Source organism: Lepidothrix coronata, unplaced genomic scaffold (assembly GCF_001604755.1).
Source record: "Lepidothrix coronata isolate B3197 unplaced genomic scaffold, Lepidothrix_coronata-1.0 Scaffold210, whole genome shotgun sequence".
Taxonomy (NCBI): domain Eukaryota; kingdom Metazoa; phylum Chordata; class Aves; order Passeriformes; family Pipridae; genus Lepidothrix; species Lepidothrix coronata.
In genome coordinates, this window is record NW_016690390.1 from 544085 (window position 1) to 563574 (window position 19490).

The 19490-nt window shown below is 60.6% G+C and overlaps 1 protein-coding gene across 1 annotated transcript; it reads right to left on the minus strand.

Annotated features, from left to right (window-relative positions):
* Positions 1-6: 6 nt before the first annotated feature.
* RHBDF2 (rhomboid 5 homolog 2) lies at positions 7-18362 on the minus strand. Its single transcript, XM_017832984.1, has 19 exons — positions 18292-18362; positions 8823-8940; positions 7462-7611; positions 7250-7356; positions 6760-6952; positions 6474-6686; positions 5779-5907; positions 5301-5434; positions 4874-5086; positions 4602-4713; positions 4195-4269; positions 3683-3844; positions 3428-3528; positions 2932-2995; positions 2712-2806; positions 2410-2485; positions 1846-1946; positions 1468-1621; positions 7-846 (listed from the first exon to the last, which is right to left on the minus strand). Exons 3-19 carry the CDS (start codon positions 7585-7587, stop codon positions 427-429), a joined length of 2475 nt encoding a protein of 824 aa, XP_017688473.1. The 5' UTR covers positions 7588-7611; positions 8823-8940; positions 18292-18362; the 3' UTR covers positions 7-426.
* Positions 18363-19490: the final 1128 nt, after the last annotated feature.

Sequence of the window (19490 nt, forward strand, 5' to 3'; positions counted from 1 at the left end):
AAGGAAGTGCCCCTGCAAAAAGGGGGTCGTGTTCACAGTATGAGCTGCAGCGCCCAGAGGCACCGAGGTGGGACAGGGCCCAGGCAGGCGGGGACACAGGCTGGAGACCTCGGCAGCTTCACCCCTGGGCTGGGAGTCCAGCCTGGCTGTGGATACACCAAAATTCCACATCCTTCGGCCCTTTCCCCAGGCAGGAGTTGGTCCCCAAACCAGTTATGGCTTTTCAGCACCAGGAGGCAGCCCAAAGGGGTGCAAGGCAGGGCTGGCTCAGGCCTGCTCCCCGCTGCATCCCCAGCACTGAGCAGGACCCCAAATCCACCATCCCTGAGGATGAAGCTGTGCCCAGGGCCTGCCCCATCCTGGAGCAGCTGCTGCCGTCTCCCCCACGGAAAGCATCCTCTCCCAGCCCTGTCCCCGCCGGCAGGGTCAGTGCAGGACCTGCTCCAGCTCGTACTTCTCGCAGAACTTGCTGGTGAAGGGCAGGCAGGTGAGATACTCCACCCAGCGCCAGTTCACCGGGTAGGCGTAGAGCCAGACCACCAGCGAGGCAAAGAGCCCCACGAAGACCAGCAGGGACACGATGATCATGGCCCTCTTGCGGTACTTGTCCATCGTGCCGAAGGTGATGTAGGGCAGGAAGGCGAAGGAGAGCAGGAGGCCACTGAGGAAGCCGAAGAGGTGGGCGATGTTGTCGATCCAGGGCAAGAGGCCGCAGATGAAGAGGAAGAGGACGATGCCAGAGAGGTTGAGGAAGGCTTTCCAGGGTTTCTCCAGCACTTGCCAGCTCTGGAAGAGCTCCACGAAGAGGCAGGCCAGGAGGCCGAACTGGGACCCGGCAGGGCCCACCTGAAGGGATGGGGGGAGTCATGGCCAGACCCTGCACATGTCACCCTAGACACATCCCCATGTCCCCAGGGATCATCTCCTCCCCTTGCAAAAGTCATTTGGCTTCTGCATCCCTGTGCAGGCTCCTGTGTGGGGCTCAGGGGTGGGAGCCCTGGCACGAGAGGGAGAGGAAGGGAGCACATCAGGGCCGTTTTGGCAGAGCTGATATTTTCTGTGACTCAGCAGCCAGGAAGCATCACCTCCTCCCAGACCACAGCACCCCCCCAGCCCCATCCTGACGCACCCCCAGGAGGATTAGGGTGCTTGGCGTGATCTCATTTAAAGCCTGAGAGGGTTTGGCTGGCAGCAGATTAGCCATCTGCCTGCCCAGGGCCCCGGCACACACAGGGACACGTGGCGACGTGTGGCACACACGGCATGTGCGAACACCACACGTGGGGCAGAGACACCGTCTCCCCCTGCCACCAGAGTGCCAGCCTCTCACCCTCCCTGCAGCAAAACCTGCCAGCGGATGAGAGCCCTGTGCTCCAGCCCTCTCCCCAAATCCCTGCCAGAACAGGGATGGGGAAGGATGTCCTTTAGTCCCCAGGGAGCTAGGGACAGAGCCCCCCCAGGCCTCACCTCTGCCCTGTAGGGCAGGAAGATGGCACTGGCCAGATTTCCTGTGATGCCACTGAGGATGAAAATGATGGAGATGCGATGCCAGCCTGCCAGCTTCTCCAGGTCCCGCAGCACTGTCATCTGGAAGGTCACCGACACCAGGCAGTGGAGGATTCTGAGGGAGAGATCCTGTGTTAGAGACCCCTGCCCAGCCCTCCCACCCACTGCCCCAGGGCACAAGACACCTTACAAAGCACCCTCCACAGATAGCACATGCCACCACAGTGTGGGGGTGCCCTTCCCTCTTCTCTCCCGCCCCACCAGGGGTCCCAGACCATCCCAATGGACACTCCCATCCCCATTTCCCCACCCCTGTGGGTGCAGGGGGCTGTGGCTCACCCGGCGTGCAGGAACAGGGACAGCCACAGGCGGTAGAACTGGTCAGGGACCTCTGGGTTGAGGAAGGGCAGGAGCCCACAGACCTCATCTAGGCAGTGCACCTGCAAAGGGAGAGGGTTGAGGGGTGGTGAGGGGTCAGCCCCAACCCCAGAGCCACAGGGAGCAAAGGATGGATCACAGGGATGTGCAGCCAGTGATGCCGTGTGCCAGCTGTGGGGGGACCCTGGGTGGTGTGGGGCACCCGCATTGCCCAGATGCTGGAAAAGGAGCAGCTGAGCATCCCCAGTGCCCCAGGAGATGCTGAAGGGCTGTTTTCTTGCCCAGGATGTGCCTTTCCCAAGGACACCAGTGCTGCCCAGGTGAGGCTGGCTCAAGCCCTACACTTCCTCCTGCACCACACCAGCAGGAGCCCAACCAATAGCTGGGGCAAGCCCCTGTACTTTGCATCCCTTCTGCTCACACCCATCCCAACCGTGTCCCATTCCTGACAGGATACTCTGGCAGCAGCATGGCTGCTGGCATCGCATCCCACATCCACGGCCGTGCCTCCCTGGCCCTGCTCACCTGCGAGCAGAGCGTTGCCTCCTCGTGGAAGTAGCCGTGCATGAACTCGCAGTACTCCCGCGTCGTGATCTCGCAGCTGGCAGAGGGCAGGCAGGGGGCTCGCTCGGGGCAGGGCACACTCCCTGCTCCCCTGAGCATCCCCCTCTGCTCCCAGCAGCTGGTCCTGCTGCCTTCATGCTTCCCACCCTGCAAGGCTCCATAATCTCCCTCCCCACCCTGCCACAGCTCCGGACACTGATGGGACAAGAGGCAGGAGGGCAGAGGAGGGAGCCAGGCCGGGTGCCCCCATCGCTGTGACCCACCTGCCCTTGGTGCCGATGCAGCAGGGCCTGCCCTTGATCTCACAGTCCAGGTGGGCAAAGCCTGTGTGGTTGGTTTTGGTCTCGTAGGTGCAGATCTAGAAGCAGGAGGGGGAGGAGCCCTGGTCAGAGTCCAGCCTCAGGCTCTGCCTGCAGCCCCCTGCCTGCTCATTGCCTGCTGCCACCATGGAGTCACCAGCTCACGGTGGCACTGGGCTCTTACCGGCCACTTGGTGATGTCATCCGGCCACACATGGGGTGGGTTGGATGCTGGCTCCTCGCATGTCCTGGTGGAAGCAGGTGGGTGAGTCAGGTGAGTTCCCCCAAGATATCCCTCCCTCAGACACACACACGCAGCCCTGGGACCTGCCCCTTTCCCTGGCTCGGGAGGGATCCTGCCCACCAAGGGGTGTCCTACAACACCCCACAGCAGCTCCTTCCGCAGGTGAACCCCACAGCACTCACCCCCACTGATGCCCTGCCCAGCATCACCCATCCCAGCAGAACAGGGACCCATTGCTGCTTGCATCTAGGACAGACCCCACCCCAGTTTCCCTACTGATTCCCTCTTCCTTCTCACTCTCCTACAGTGTGCAAGAGCCCCTTGTACAGGAGGATTCAAGGCATCCAAACTGGAAAGGCAGCCCTGGGCAGCCCCTCTGCCATGTCCTGCACACAGCCAGGTGATTGTACCACCTCCGCCCAGCTGTCACTTCTACCTGGGGTCCTGGTGACACACAGCTCCTGATGTCCTCTTCTCCCCCGAGCCCATGGCCGGTGCGTTGCTGCCCGGCCACTTGATGAATGTCGCCAGTGTCTCCTGTGGGAAGGATGGAGAGACTGAGGATGTGACAGGGAATGCACACTCTGACCCCGCATGTACCGTGCCCCGGTGCTGTGCAGGGCAGAGATGTTTTCCCCCTTTTCCCCAGGGATCTCCAGCAGTTCCCAGTGCCCATGGCAGCGGCACGCACCGAACAGTCCTGCGGCAGGGTCTGGATGCAGCCCGAGTTGTCGTTCTGGACGCAGCAGCCGGAGCCGCGCTCCCGGTCCCGCTCGCGCTGGATGAGCCGCTCCACCTGCCGATCCTTCCGGATGCAGGGGGAGAACTTGGCTCCTAGGTGGATCAGGTCAATCTGGGAGGGAGATGCCAGTCTAGCAGATGCTCTGTCTGCACACCTCCCTTCCCTCCAGCTGCCCCCGGGGAGAGCTCAGCAGGGACAGGGGGTCTCCACAGGCAGTAGACACAGGTCTCTGTTACCCCAATGGGGGGAAGGCAGGTGGGAAGGGGATGGGGTCTCTTCCGACCATCTCACTGTGATGCTGCAGGTCCCAGAGGGATGGGGGCACTGAAGGACCAGAGCAGCAGGCTGGAATGACGTGGTCAAGCTCTCCCCCCAGGGAGAGGAGCACCTCAGAGAATCCCCTCAGCTCAGGGCAAGAGGAGCAGAGGGCAGAGCCTGGAACCAAGGGGCAGCATCCTTACCGAGCTGGGCCCAATCCAGAAGTTTTCCTGCTGGATGTACTTGACACTCTCATAGACCCCCTTGTTCCTCAGTACCTGCCAAGAGAGGCCAGGATCAGCTCCCAGTGGGGAAACAGGAGGTATAGGGGTGCATCCCCCTCTCCCTCCACTCCTGAGAGGCTGAGCAGCCTCTTTCATCCAAGGGGAAGGACTGCTGGGTCCCACCAGCAAGGTTGGAGGGAGAACAGCTCTGCTCCCACCACACATGCTGCTGCAACATGCTGCTGCTCATCCTCCTGCCTTGGCTATTTCCTGGAGCCTCTCAAACAGCAGGAGCCCCCCAGGATGCTCCCACCTCTTGCAGGGAACATGACACCCTGGGACACTGGTGGTCACAGTCCCCCCAGGAAGATGGCTCTTAAACTTACCAAGTCTGTCGTCACGTGCTGGGCGAAGCCGATGGGGGCGATGCCGTAGGTGCCGATGACCAGCAAGGTGATGAGGATGTGCACAAAGGTGATCCAGTACGTGAAATACGGCCTGCAGGGGACAGGACCCAACATCTGAGCAGCTCAAGGACGGCTGGGCAAAGCAACACTGCAGCCCCCCAAGCCCTGGTCCCCACGCACTGAGGGGGACACACACCTGGGTTACAGCCAGGGTGTCCCGCGCCCATCCCCGTGCCCTCAGTCCCCCTCACCGGTGGCTGTCGGTGATCTCCAGCTGTGACTGCACCATGCTGCTCAGGCTGCGGCGGTACGTCCTGTTCAGCCACTTGCCCACCACCCCCAGCCCGTAGTAGCGTTTCTTGCGGTCGAAGGCAAAGTGTTTCACCTTGGAGGCGATGCGCCTGCCTCGCCGGGGGGCTGCGCCCGCGCCGCCGGACACCGACGCGAGCCGGGCACCCTCCCGCCTGCGGAGAGAGGAGAAACACACCACAGCTGCCAAAAGGGACCAGCTGAGAAATACCCCGTGGCCGCAGGGATACCCTGGGATAACGGCTGGGAGCACCTCCTGGCTTCACCCTCCTAGGAGCACACTGAAGTGCCCGGTGCCCTGTGGCAGGGGTGGCTGGGGACATTGGCCTGCCTGCAGCAGGGCAGTGCCTGCTGAGAGCTGGTACTCACGAGGTGGGCTGCTCCACCTCGGGGGACACCCTGGCATCCTCCCCCACATGGTGCATGCGTAAGTATGTGGCTGATAGAGGTGGTGACTCGAAGACATCATCGGGCATGGAGTACGTCTCGTCGTGCATGTCCATCTGGAAGGAGAAGGGATATGTGTTCTTGGATGTGTGCCATGGGTCAGAAGCCTCCCCCTGACTGAGCATCCCCCAGGTCAGGGGGAGGGGGTGATCCCCACTGACATCTCATTAACTGCACATCACAGGGTGTGAAATGTTCCCGTGATGGTGACAGCACTCCCTGGCACCCCCAAGGAGCATCGCCAAGACTGGGGCACAGCAGCCACCGATGCCCCTGCTCGTGGGGCAGGGTGAAGCATTGACACAGGGGTCCTTGTGAGAGCCCTGCTCCACATCCAGCCCCTGTTCAGGGGCACTGGGACAGCCCCCCACCCCGGTGGCCGGCATGGAACGTCGCTTGCCTTACTGAAGAAGGACGAGTCCAGGGTATCAGCAGCATCCACCATGTCCTCATCCATGAAGCTGGGGTACACAAAGCTCCTCTTGTTGCTCCTCCGCTTGGGAGCCAGTGGCTCCAGGACAGAGCGTCCCTTTGGCAGGGGAAGCAAATGAGGGTAAGAAGCCAGAAGGCCCTCAGGTTTCGCGGCACCAAGGGTTTCTCGTAGCTTCCCTCCCCAAAGCCAAGGGGCAAGGATTAAATCCCAGTCAGCCACCATATTCTCCTGTGTGGGAAGGGCTGGCAGCAGGAGCTGGCAGCAGGAGCTGCCTTTCGCTTGTCGGAGCCAGCATTGGGCCATGGCCATGTTAGTCAGCATGACAAGTGACCTCTGAATCTGTCTTGTCTCAGTCCCACAACCCTGACCCCAAGGCTTGCCCAGGGCTCATCAGGAGCAAGAAGGCTGCTGGAGAAGCTTCCTGGCTCCTCAGCAGTGGAACGCAGAAGCTGCTTTTTTCTAAGATTGTCCAGTTTTCACCAAAGCTCTTTTTAAGTGGAGCTCAGGTTAAAAACCACCAGTCTCGCCTCTCAAACCCACCCTGGAGAGACAGCGGTGTCCACGTAAAGCCAACAGCCAGGAAGCAAAGGTGATGGGTAAGGGACAGAGATGAAACCTGGCTCAGGAAGAAGATGATGCCCCCCCAGGCTCCCAAAACTCACACGGAGAAGGGCTGCGGCCGCCTTGAAGCTCATGTGGGCGACAGACTCCCTCTTCCTGCGCGGCAGGCGGGCGTGGCTGGAGCGGATGCTGTTGAAGGACGCCAAGGAGACAACGCCGGGGGTGAGCGGGGGCAGGACGTGGTGGGGCGTGTGGGGACGGTCGGTCTCGTCGGGGTGGCGGAAGGGACGGCCCCTGGCCAGAGGGTCCACGATCTGGAGGAGGGAAGAGGTGTCAGTGCTGGGAGAGCAAGGCTTGGGAGCAGGACCCACCTCTCCCGAGCTCTACCTTGGGCATCTTGGCAGGCTTGGGCGACTCGGTGCCTTGGAAGGAGGGCACCTCCTGGCTGGGCAGCTCCATGTCACGATAGGCAGGCTTCAGCTTGCCATACCTCATGCTGCAGTGCAGCAGGCTCTTGCGTTGCCACTGCTGGCGCTTCCCCTCCCAGTCGCTGCTGACACCAAACCATTCCGCTGTGCCCCTGGACACAAGGTGGGCACACCTGTCACACAGCTGGTCCCCTCACTCCAACACCACCATTCCACCTGGGCATCCCCTCTAGCAGGTGGTCTGGGTTGGGGTGTCTCAGCCCAGCCTGCAGCAGGGCAGTTTTGACCTGGCAGGGAGATGAAGGGAAGTGGGGGGGAAGTCCTTCTCGCATTCCCTTCTGAGACACGACTCTCCATTCCCATCCCAAGCCCTCTGCCAGTACCCATAACAACCTGACAGGGGCCCCTCCAAGTGACCCAACCACTGCTGGAGCCCACCCTGCCCTCACTTGCGGATGCTCTGGGACAGGGAAGTCTGCCGGCGGAATCCGTGCTGGCGTTCCAGGCGGGGCTCCTGCAGGCTCTTGCTCTTTCGGTAGATGGGGACCTTGGAGGGCTGGAAGGCAGAGCAGGGTGTTAGGGACAGGGGGGGACGGGGGTGTCCCCCAGGGACAGCAGTCCCTCAAACTCAGCATGGGACAGATGCAGCTCCATCACTCACCTCCTTGGGGGCACCATCCTCCTCCGCCTCCCGGGGCGGGATGACGATGGAGAGGTTGGGGGGCTTCTTGCTCTGCAGGCGGCTGCTGCTGGAGCGGCTGCCCCCGTTCTTGTCACCGGCTGACATCTCGGGCCGGCGGCGGTCGGCAGGCTGGGAGGGTGCAGGGAGGCAGTGAGAGGGGAAGAAATACCTCCCCAGGAGCTCGTGTGGGGGGAAAAGCTGGGTCCCAGTGGGAGTTGGAGCCTCACCAGTGGGATGTCACCAGACTCAGCCCCCTGTGCCACTGGCTGTGCTGGTGAGACCTTGCCACCGTCAGTCCTGCATCCCCAAAACCCAGGGGACAGACAATGCCTGAAAATACTCAATCCACATCCCCAGACGCACCACAGCTCCCACATGGACCCACCACGTGTTTGGGTGCCCCATGGGAGGGGAGATGCAGGACATTCCCCTCTAGCATGTGCACACACATGCCAGGCTGGGAGACTGAATCCTCCCTGGCACCACATGCAAGGAGGGGGAAGCTTAACAGCCAAGAGGTGGTTAATTCCTCAAGCAATCCCCTCCCAAGGGTCCCTGCAGTTGGCTCTATCAGGCAGGACTTTGCAGGAAAAGTAATTCCATTCAAGCACAAGAGAGCGAGTCCCAGATCCTATTAGAGGCTATGGGGGTAATCAAAGGGAGGCACAGCCCCCTTTGACCTCTTCCTGTCCCCCTGACCATGTGCCAGTGCACAGGGGACTCACACAGGTCTCAGAAGCATCCCTTGTCCCCACGGGACAGCCATGGCCATGGGGATGGTGTCACCTGCTGTGCTTGCCCAGTGCCACTGGCTGCCAAATGCCAGCTCAATCCACAAACCTGGCTCCTCTACCTGCACAGGATCCCAACAATCAGCCTCCCATGGCTCCACTCTCCTTAGGAAATGTCACTTGAGCAACCAGCTGAATGACTGGGATCCCACCAGCCCCCTCTGCAACTGGATCCCATTGGCAGCCCATTCCCAAAGCAAGAGTCAGGCACAGGGACACGTTTGCAGCTCCCCCAGCACTTGGACTCCTGAACACAACCCTCCCCTTTAAACTCCACCACAAGCAAAGCCTGGCTTTAGGAATGTGGGGTGCCCATGGGATCAGGTCCATGAGGATGTGGAAGTCCAGAACCAGCTCCCTGGGGATGGAGAAGCCTGGAGCTGGCGGCACCACTGGGAATTGCTGCCCTCCTGGGCCAGGTGGTGGCCTGTTGTCCCTGCGTTAAAAAGGGTGCTGGGCTCCTTCTCCAGCACCAAAGCTGGGAGCAACCAACTCCCAAATTTCCCCTGGGGACTCAGCCAGGGCTGGTTCCTGCCAGGGTTTCCTTACCTCATAAGAGGGATCCTGTGCAGTGTGTCTTGATGGCAAACGCCCACGGCAGCCTTGCTCTTCCTTTGCCCTTCACGCACAGGAGCCCCGGGACACGGCTGAATTCTTCCCCCCTCGCCTGTGGGGAGAGAGGCTGCGATGAAAAGCCATGCATGGGAAAGCAGGAGAGGGCTGCAGGAGCATCCTGGGAGAGGGAGAGCTGAGCTCAGTGCTCCCTGGACCCTGGGGACAGGGCTGCAGGTGGCTGGACACCACGAACATGGATCAGCCTCTGGCACAGAGCGGCAGGAAGATGAAAAGCCCCCATTTAGAGCAATGCTCTGTGGTAGGGAACAGCATTGGGCAGGCAGGGAGCTTTGGGGAAGCAAGACACCCAGGAAGAGCGGGCATGAAACACAAGTGCCGTGCTCACTGTTTCATAGCTGCTGAACTGGGAGAACGCCAGCCCCAGCAAACAAAACTTTCCGTCCTGCTGGTGAGCTGGAGACACTGTTTGTTTTCCTCCCAGGGCAGCCAGCAATGAGCCTGGGATGCCAGCTGCTCCGGAGAGCTGGGAATGGGAACACACTGCGGTCAGAGCAATCCTTGGGACACCCTTATCCTCCTCCAGCTCCGGGGAATGGCTCTCAGTGGTGAGAGCCAGCAGAGCCAGAAGCACCGAAACCAGAGCCAGATTCTTACACAGCCCCACTCTTACACCCCTACCCCAAAACCCCACCCCCCACAGCCCCACTCTTACACCCCTACCCCAAAACCCCACCCCCAGTTGCCCCCATCACACCCCAGACAGCCCTTGGCCAGGCTTCCCAGCAGAGCAGGTTTGCAGCACGTTTAAAATCCTGGTCTCGCTCCCCAGCAGCTCCCCAGGCAGGGGGGGTGCAGGGGCAGTCCTGGCCTGCCCCGAGGTGACGCAGCTCCCGGGGGAGCTGGCACAGCCCGGCGGGCACCTGCTGTCCGGTCACGCGGCGCGGCCGGAGCGGCTTTCACGGCTCGGGGCATTAGGGCAACATTTGGCACTGGGCAAGAGGGGGGAGGAGGGCAGCAGCCCACGAGGGCTCAAGTCTCCTTTTCCACATGAGCTGCGGGCAGCAGCCACCCCCCCCAAGCACAGGCTCTGAGCCACAAGAAGTCTCACCCTGTGCCAGGCAGAGAAATCCCTCGGGGATGGTGGTGGGCAGGTGTTTTCCAGCTCCCCACGTGTTTGGTGCTGGCACCCAACCCTCCAGAGCTGGCATGCTCAGCAGGAGAACAGGCCAGCCAGCGTCTCCATCCAGAGCTAGCCTGTCAAAAGCTTGGCTGTCTGGATCCCTATGGTCCTGGGCCTGTCACCCTCCCAGCCCCAGGATGGAGGGCTATGCCACCAGGAACACGGCTCCCTGCCTGGCAGACCTGGCAGCAGCAGTGCCACTGAAGGGCACAGCCCAGCTGTGGGTCCCCAGGGAGCCTCAGTCCAGTCCCTGGGTGCTCGGGGTGGACGTGATGGCTCTGTCCTGGGGACAGAAAAGGGAAGTGAGAGGCGACGTGCTGAGCTGACACGGGGGGATGGCTGAGCAAACACCCTAACGCAGGGACAAGGCGGGTGACAGCAGTGGGGGGTGACAGACATGGGACCCAGCACCCACCAACATGTCCTGAGCTTGGTAGGAGCTGTGCTTTGGGCTGGAAGAAGGGTCCTGGGGCAGCACGATGCCACTTCAGGCTGGAAAAGATATCCATGCCCTGGGGATGCTGCCATTACCCGCGGGAAGTGATAAATGGGCAGGGGGTGGAGGGGGGTCACCTAGTCTGGTCAATAAGAAGAAATCCCCCACCATCACCACCTTCCCTCCCAGAGCTCTTGCCCACTGAAGCTCACCAAAGCCTGACATCCAGCCACGATGCACAGAGCCCGTGCTCCAGCAGCAGCAGGGGGTGAAGCCCCCATGCCCTCTCAAGAGGGCAGGTGTGTTGGGGTCACTGGGGAGCAACTGGGATGAGGTTTTAGTCTTCAACCAGGCAAGACACAAGGAAGGTGACCAGGACTGGTTCCCAGCCCTGGGGTGAATCACAGCAAATGCTGACCCAAGGAAGCACACCCAAGGAAGAAAGTGATGGAAAACATGATGTGGCTCATACAAGGCGTCACCACAGGACACGCTGGGATGGTCTGAGCTACACAAAGGGACCATGAGCAAGGCCAGGTGAGCAGAACTGGGACATTCAAGCACAATTGTTGTATGAGACACTGGAGACAACTCTGCAGAGCAGCCCTGGTCAGAGGGGGGTGTATGCAGCACAGGGTTCATAGATGCTTGGAGAAGGATTAGGGTCTCTCTCCCTGAGCCTGTTGGTGTGGGGGGAAGCAAGATTACCGGTGCTGGAATAACAGTGCATCAGGCTGGAGCGATTAAGCTCGAGGAGAAAGCAGCTCTGAGCCACCCAAGGGTGCTGGGACAGGAGTGGGACCCCCACAAGCACCCATCACACCTATGACTCAGAGCACGAGGAGCCCTTGCTCTTCCCTCTCCATCTCCACAGGGGAGTGAGAAAGGGGTCAGCAATACCACAGAGCCCCCAAACGCCCCCACAACCTGCACTGCCACTCACACCCAAGAGTCCATCAGGCAGAGCTGCTGCTGCTGCCCATAAATGATTCACAAGCACGTTAAAGACCTCTCTCAAGGCTGGAGCTGCGTTAAAAGGTGCTCCTACAGTTATTAAGAGCTCTGGATGGGAAACTCGATTGGTGTAATTGCTCTGAGCATTGAGCCCCTGTGGACTCACACTCGAGTAGGGGCTGCCCAGAACCTTCCCCCATCCTGCTCCCTTTTGAAGAGCTTTAGACCATTTTCCAGTCTCAAGTTTCAGATCTGGAGAGAAGCAGCCCAGCACAAACAGCTCTTGAAATGAAAAAATATTACTGGGGGAAGTAAAAAGGAAAAATATTCCATCTTCTCCCCACGTGTTCCAGCCCTGTTGCAATGGACTCAGTCAGCAAAACACGCAGGGTTTCACTCTGAGTCTCCAGAGAGGCCCTCTGTGCTTCAGGGGGTATTTTAAGCTGCCTTCTCCCTCATCCCTGAGCCACATGGTCAGCATGGACACCCACAGGGGCTTAAGTCCCCATCTCTGTGATGGCTGGGGTGGGAAGATGGGGAGTACAGGTGCCCAGTGGGTGCTGGGATCCCTTCCAGTCCCTGAGGTGTGCAGGCAGCCAGCACACACCTCGCCCACGCTGCCATCAGAACATCCTCTCCCATTATTCTGCGTCGGGCAGGACATTGGGCAACGGCAGCAGGTTTGCTGAGCCCGGGCGGGCTGGGAGCACGGCACGCCCCGGGAGGAAGGAAAGCGGCCGGGGAGATAGAGCGTGGCAGCGGGGGGGCTGTGCTGGACCCGCTGATAAGGGCAGAGCCCTGCCCGCGGGCAGGGGAGCGGGGGCCGGGGGCAGCTCAGCTGCTCTCACCATTGCACACGGCAGCCATCCACCGGGCTGCCCTGCCGGGAGGGCTGGAGTGCCGGGAGTGCGGTCCCGGACCCTCCGGCAGACCCGGGTGACGCCATCGTACTGGCATGGAGAGGGAAGGATTTGCCTGTGAAGTCTGGAAAGAGCCATGTGGAGGATTTCCCACGTCCTGGCCACAGCCCGTGTCCCACCCTCGTTAATTTTTACCAGTGCAACGACCCCCACCCACCCCAGCAGAGCGAGTGCCGGCACCCAAAGGCTTCCCAGCCCACAGCCCCGGTGAGCTGGGGTCCCTCTGTGCCACTGGCCACCCACCCCACACCTCCCCACTCCCATTCCCAGGGTGACCACACACCCTCACAGCAGAACAACCCAAAACAGGCGGCCCTGCACAAACCCACCCTCTGCTTCCCGCGGTGCAGACGTGCCGTTGGGGCGGTGGGTGCTGCTGGAGGGGCCTTGGCTGCGCAGGGGGACCCTCAGCCTGCTGGTCCTTTCTTCAGGCAAGAGCCCAAGCCAAGTGAGGAACGAGCACGTGGAGGCTTTGAGTCACCCCAACGGCTTCGGGAAGAGCAAAGGGCGAAAGTCTCCGCCAGCAGCGAGGGAAGCGCGGTGGCTCCACCAGGGAACGTGCAGAGGGGTCGGCTGCTCCTCAGCAGCACTGCGGGCAGGGGCACAGCACCCTCCAGACCCAAGGAAAGCTCTTTTCCAGGATCTGCACAGATCAACCCTACCAGGATTGATTTAACTTGGTTTTATCTAAGAACTGATTAATTACTCAGAACTACTCTGATTCCTCATTAGCTTGGCTTAAGCACAGAGTGCGCAGACGTGATGGTGCAAGTGCTTGAGGCCTGGCTGTACCTTCTGGAAGGGGCTGAGGGGTCACAGGTTGGTATTTACCCAGGGGAAGGGGTGCCTACAGGCCTCTGCCTGCCACCCCCACGCTGCAGGTCATTACTGAGTTCATTTTCACTTCCCTTCCTAAAGCAAAATTCTTGGTGTGAAAGGACAATGGGGATGGGGGGACATTTCTGCCTCTGGTTCCACTGCGAAACACTAATTTTGTCAGCAGCTCTTGGTGCCAGGGCTCAGCCTGGGCTTGCAGACTTCCCCAGTCCCCACTCCTATCTTGGAGCACACTGAGCCACACAAAGCAGCACTGGACTGACAAAAACGCCCCTTCCTTGCAGTGTCCCCTCGCTGCGAGCTCTGAGCATCCCCATGCCATGTGGGATGCAGCAGTGGGAGGTGGTGCTTAGCCCTGCACAGGAATTCAGCTCATCCCAGGGACAAGATGATCCCTGGGCTGGCGGCAGGACGAGCCCCCTTGGCTGCAGCTCCCTATCTCTGGGAACAGACTCCTTATCTCAACACAGCCATTTCAAGGCTCGTACAATGTGCTGCTCGCCCTGCCTGCCCCCATGCAAAGGGGGAGCCCTGGGTGGACACCTGCAGCTTCCTTCATTCCCCTTCCAGGGCCAGCAGTTCCCTTGCCCCCCCCTTCCCCGACAACCCCTCCCACCCATCACTCCCTCCTCCCAACCACCGAACGTGGGTGGGTCACTCCTCAGCTTCCTTCCTTTCACTCCTGATTACCACCAGGCCAGAAGCACCCAGGTCTCCACCCTGCAATGGAGAGCCCAGCTGGGAACAGCTCATCCCCATCACACACGGTGCAAGCCTGGCACGGGGAATCCTACACTCACCAGTACCTATGGAATGTGATGCTCTCCCCACTGCAGCATCACCATGGACCTGTGCCAGCAACGCACTCTGCAGCTTCTCGGCTGCCAAGAGCTGGTGATGGGGTCTCCCCCACCATCCTCATGCTCTTCCTGCCTGCCATCCCATCCCATCCCTGGGATGGTACACCCACAGGGAAGCCACACAGTTTCAGTGCAGGGGCTGGAAATGCTGATTTCTAAGGAGCCACTGCCATGTCCTCCCCAGGAGCACTTGGACTGGGTGCCACCGAGTGCATGAGCTCACTTCACCCTGGTTACGGCATCACCTTTGGAAAAACCTTATGCCAGCAGCACAGTGTTGGCCCCAGCAAGACTTCCCTGCTTATGCCACGGAGGAGCTGAGGGACGGGCAGGACACACCAACGCCGAGTCTCAGGGATTCACCCGGTGAGCACACCGTGCAGCCTTCGGGCTCACACGTAGCGGGAGGTCACTCCCAGCCCTGCCCTGGCGTTCCTGTAGGCCGGCAAATTACAGGGATAACTCTGTCAAAGCCTTAGCACAAGCTGCAGCATGACACTCAGGGAATGAAGCCATCCCCATGGCATTGTAGGGGGCACACTGGGCATCTCAGAGGCACCATCCACATCTCCCCTACCCTGAACGGGTCCATGAGACCAGAGGAATACATCAGGAATTATTATTTTTAAGCAATAAAGAAATGAAACACAAGCTGACAGAGACTGCTAGAAGGAGGGCCCCCATTGTCCTGGGAGCTGCAGGAGCCCAAAAAGGAGGCTGTGGATGGGAGGGATGGTCCTGTGGGATGGCTGGGTGTGTGAGCATCCCACTGAGGAGCAACCACACACCACCCATCCAAGTGGGTCTCTGCAGGGCTGGACATGCAGCACAGAGACCATGTGCCCTCCACACTGGTGGATTTCTTCCTCCCATCCAATGGCAGCAGCCTGGGAAAGGCCAATGAGCATCCCTGGGCACAGCCCTGCTCCCTCCCTGCCCGTGTCCCACTGCAGCCTCCAGCACCACATCGAGTGAGTCGGTTTGCACCCGTGCTCTCCCCTCTTTGGGTATGGCCACAGCATCAACCCTGCTCTGGTGGCTGCACACACACACACCCCCCCAGAGGTGACAAGCAGCGGTTTCACAGGACACCTTTGTGCTTTATAACTCATTTGTGGCATTTCAGAAGTGGGGAAACTGAGGCACCACAACACAGTAAGACTCCCCTGCCTCCCACCCCCCTGCTGCACCACAGGCACGTAGCTGGTCCCTTCTCCATCAAAGTCCACACAGCTCCCCCAGCTTTCAGTTCCTGGAGGACAAGGGTGGAGGGGGAAGCCCTCACATGGAAACCCCATAAATACTTGATTTCCATAAACGGTGCAGGCTGCTCCCCTGCCCTCCCAGAGCAGTTATTTGGGGGTTGCCCCTGCCCCATGCTCAGCTAACAAGACCAGCACCCCATGATACCAGCCCTCAGGATGCAGGTCCCCGAGGATGAGGGGGACACAGGGATCCTGTGTGGTGGGCAAGCAGAGGGCAGAGGTGGTTTGGGGCCACCCAGCACATGGTCATTCCCAAGGCACCCTCCCTCAGTTCATTCTCCACCCTAAATGCCTCATTAAGAGAGCAACCACCAAACAACTGCCTTTTTGTTGCCTTTTTTTTTCTTAAGAAATGGGGATTAAGTGAGAAAAAGGGGTACCAGTGCCAAGGGTTTATTCCGTATCCGCCAGCACACACACAGCTTTCCATGCTCACTTGGAGGCCAGGAAATGACCATAAAACTCAAAGCACCACATGCTCCCAAATGACCACAACTCCTGGATCCTTGTAATTAAAAGGGACCGTGCCCACTGGAGGCTTGTCACATTACCAGTCAACTCACAGCCCAGCAGGACAGTGGAAACCAGAAGTCATTAGATAAAAAGCTCCTCAAGAGGAGGAGAGTTCATGATCCCATCACTTGTGGGCTCATAGAGATTTAAGTAATTAATTTTCAGCCCTCACCAGTTGACTCCTTCGGTACCAAGCCCACACTCACTCCTCCGGCCTCAGGTCCCTGAAGGGCTCCCAGTGCCCATGGGAAATATGGAAATGCCTCGGGAGCCCTGTGTCAGCCTGGGCAGCTCTGCAACCCCCCCAGCCATCTGGTTCTCATCACCTGTCCCCTGCTTTCTTTGGCAATAAGCAATCTTCTGACTCTCGGCTCATCCCAGAGGCTGTTTTCGGGTCGAGAACAACCTAAGGGAAGGAATAAGGATGTGCTTGGGGGATCCCTCAGCTTCACTGCAAGACTTGAACAGGAGCAGTATCCAGGAACAAAACACGGACCCAGAGGACAGCCACGTGCTTGTCTTTCAGCCCAGCCCAGCCAAACACAGCCCAATTTCCCCAGGTCCCACAGCACACCCCAAGGAATGCAGCCCACCCAAGAGAGACAATGCAGCCGGCCCCTTCCCCACTGGATTCACGCCCCTGTGCTTTGCATCCCCAGCCCCCTGAGCTGCTCTCCCAGCATCCACAGGCATCTATTGTTCCTGCTGCTGGCATCCCTGCTCCAGCAACACACGCAGAGCGCTCGCACATGCCCCTGAGAGCAACACCAGGCTCAGCTCCATCTTAAACCAGGGCTCTGTTTCGGTGTCAAACACCACTCTGTGGTTTACCCTTTCTCACTTGCAGCACCTCCAGGTGCACCAGTGCAGCTGCAGCGGTACCAGAGAACCCCCCACCGGGGGAAGCAGTAGCAGGTCATCTGCTTTCCAGCAAACAGGAGCAGGGCAGGCAGAAGCCGCCCTGCAAATGAGCAAGCAGCAAAAGGTGTCTATCACTCCATTAAATGTGAAGGAGCTGGGAGAGGCAGAGCCTGGGAGCAGCAGCTGGGAGCCCAGGGAGCCACGTGTGAAGCCAGTGGTGACTGGGGCAGCACAGGCAGAGGCAGCTTTCGTTTGCCCCAGACACAGCTGCAACTGAACCTTCCAGTTCGTTTTGGAGGTGGGACAATTCCAAGCTGGTTATTTCCCACCTGAGAAAAGGGAAGGAGCCAAAGGATGCTCCTTCAGAGGGCAGGAAGGAGGGAGCCAAGTGGGCAGCATTTCCCTGCTCAGGACATCCACAGGACTGTGGTGGGGTGCATTTCCCAACCCTCCAGCTGGGCTGGAGGCTGAGAGTCCAGGACAGTGGACATACTTATTCCACATACTCAGCGATATGATGGGAGTGACCATGCAGGGATTGGGAACACGCAGGCAGGAGAAGGTCCCAGCTCCCCGTGGTGAGAGGGATGACGCCACACTGGGGAAGAAGGCGGACACTTCCTCTTGCCACAGGGACCCAGCAGTGGCCATGTAGCCTCTCAGGTCCCTTTCCCTCTGTGGAACATGGGCATGGGGAGCTGAGTGAGAGCTGCAGAGTCCCAGACCACGGTGGGCACCTCCATCCGACTGTGGGCAAGCCTGGAAGAATGGCCTCTGCCCTTGGCAGCAAGGCAGGGCAGGATGGGGTAGTGCTCAGCCTCCCCCCTCTGTCCCAAACCTGGAGGGCCAACAGCAAAAATCCAACTGGCTAAAACATCCGCACACAGCATCCCTCTGCTCCCGGCGGGATACACCTATGGATGGAGGATAACCGCGTCCTTCTGCTCTGGGAGGGTTTTGTCTGCCTGCGAAGGGCTGGTGGCAGCACTCGCCACTCCAGGCAGCACGTGCGAGTCTTTAACCAAACCTCGAACCAGCTACAACAACAAAGCCCCGCCGGCACCGGAGGATGCTCGGGGGGCAGGGACCCGGCCCCCTCCCCTGCCCACCTGCCCTCGCCCGCGGCGTCGAGGCTGCTCGCCCGGGGAGGGGGAAAACCAGCAAACACAAACAAAACCACACGCCCGCCTGGTTATCGGGCCATCGGCGCCAGAAAGTAGGTTAGGGCTTTCCTCCCTTGCTTTGGCCGGGGATTGGGCAGGGTTTTTCCCTCCGGCTGGGTCACCCCGCCGGGACACGCACCCACTTCCCCCCGCGATGAAGAGGAGGAGGAAGAGCCCGGCCCCCGCCATCCGTCCGGAGGCAGCGGGCAGGGAGCGGGGCACGGCCGCAGCCCGGGCAGGGGGACCCCCGGCCGCGGCGAAGGGCCGGCGGTGGGCCGGGGCAGCGCCCACCCCGCACTGCCGGGGGCCGGGGCCGGGGCCGCGCCGGGCCGGGCGGGACGCGCGGGGCGGAGGAGGAAGCTGTCGGGACGCGGCGGTCACAAAGCGGCAACAACCGAAACGAGGCACCGGGACCCCCCGCCCCGCCCTGCTCCACTCCTCGACCCCGCTCACCTCGGCCCGGTGCCGGTGCTGAGTCCGGTCCCAATCCCAATCCCGGCCCCGGTCCCGCCGCCGCCTCCACCTGGGCCGGGCGGGGCTGGGGGCGGGGCCGGGGGCGGGGCCGGGGCGGGTCACGGGGCGGGGTCTCGGCCCCACGCGTGGGGCTCCCATGGGCGCTCCGTCCCGAACGCCCCTCACCGGCCCCATCCCAGCGGGGTCCGCCACGGGGGGCTCAGCCCCTGCCGCCTCCCCCGGGCCCCTGCCCCGCGGAACCGGGCACGTGGAGCTGGGCTCCGCCACCGGGGGACCGGCACTGCCACGGCCGGATGCAGCTGGGACCGGGCTATCAGGACTGGCCACTGTTAGGATCAGGCTCTGTTAGGACCGGTCGCTATCGGGACTGGGCACTATCAGGACCGGCCACTATAAGGACTGATCACCAGTAGGACCATTCACAATCAGGACCGGTCAGTATTAGGATTGGTCACTATTAGGGCTGGTCACCATTAGGACCGGCCACTATTAGGACCAGTCACAGTCAGAACCAGTCAGTATTAGGGCTGGTCACCATCAGGACCGGCCACTATTAGGACCAGTCAACATCAAGACTGGTCAATATCAGGACCATTCAGTATTAAGACCAGTCAGTAATAGGATCAGTCACCATTAGGACTGGTCACCATTAGGACCAGTCACTCTTAGGACTGGTCAGTATTAGGACTGGTTACCATTAGAACCAGTAACCATTAGAACCAGTCAGTGTTAGGACCGGTCACCATTAGGACTGGTCACTCTTAGGATTGGTCACCATTCGGACCCACAGGCACGGCCCCCTGGCCCCAGTTCCAAGCACTGGGCACCCCAGGGTGCCAGGCAGCGTGGTGGGCACGGTGCAGGCTGGCACAGCCCCGAGGGTTCTGCAGGCCCAGGCACATCCCAGTGGCCGGGCCGGGTGCTGGTGATGCAGGCGGGGCTGGGGCAGCGGGCAGTGGCCACAGGGCCAGTCGTGTCGGCTTTTACAGTGACTCATCCAGGGGCTGGCAGAGCTGAGCCCCCCAGAGGCTGCCACTGCTCCACCACCATCGGCGCTGGGTCGCTCTTCTTCCACAACAGCCTCACATTCAGCCTTCCACAACAGCCTCACATTCAGCTTCCTCCCATCCCGGGAGGAGGTTGGGTGCCGGCAGGATGCGGGGGGGAGGCTGAGGAGA

What these genes read in the sequence shown, in the direction of transcription:
- RHBDF2 (XM_017832984.1), bottom strand. Translation starts at nt 7,587, where the DNA reads ATGTCAGCCGGTGACAAGAACGGGGGCAGCCGCTCCAGCAGCAGCCGC. An exon ending in AGGATGGTGCCCCCAAGGAG is followed by an intron (nt 7,357 to 7,461) that starts GTGAGTGATGGA and finishes TCTGCCTTCCAG; the next exon opens with CCCTCCAAGGTCCCCATCTA. An exon ending in TCCTGCCCTACAGGGCAGAG is followed by an intron (nt 847 to 1,467) that starts GTGAGGCCTGGG and finishes CCATCCCTTCAG; the next exon opens with GTGGGCCCTGCCGGGTCCCA.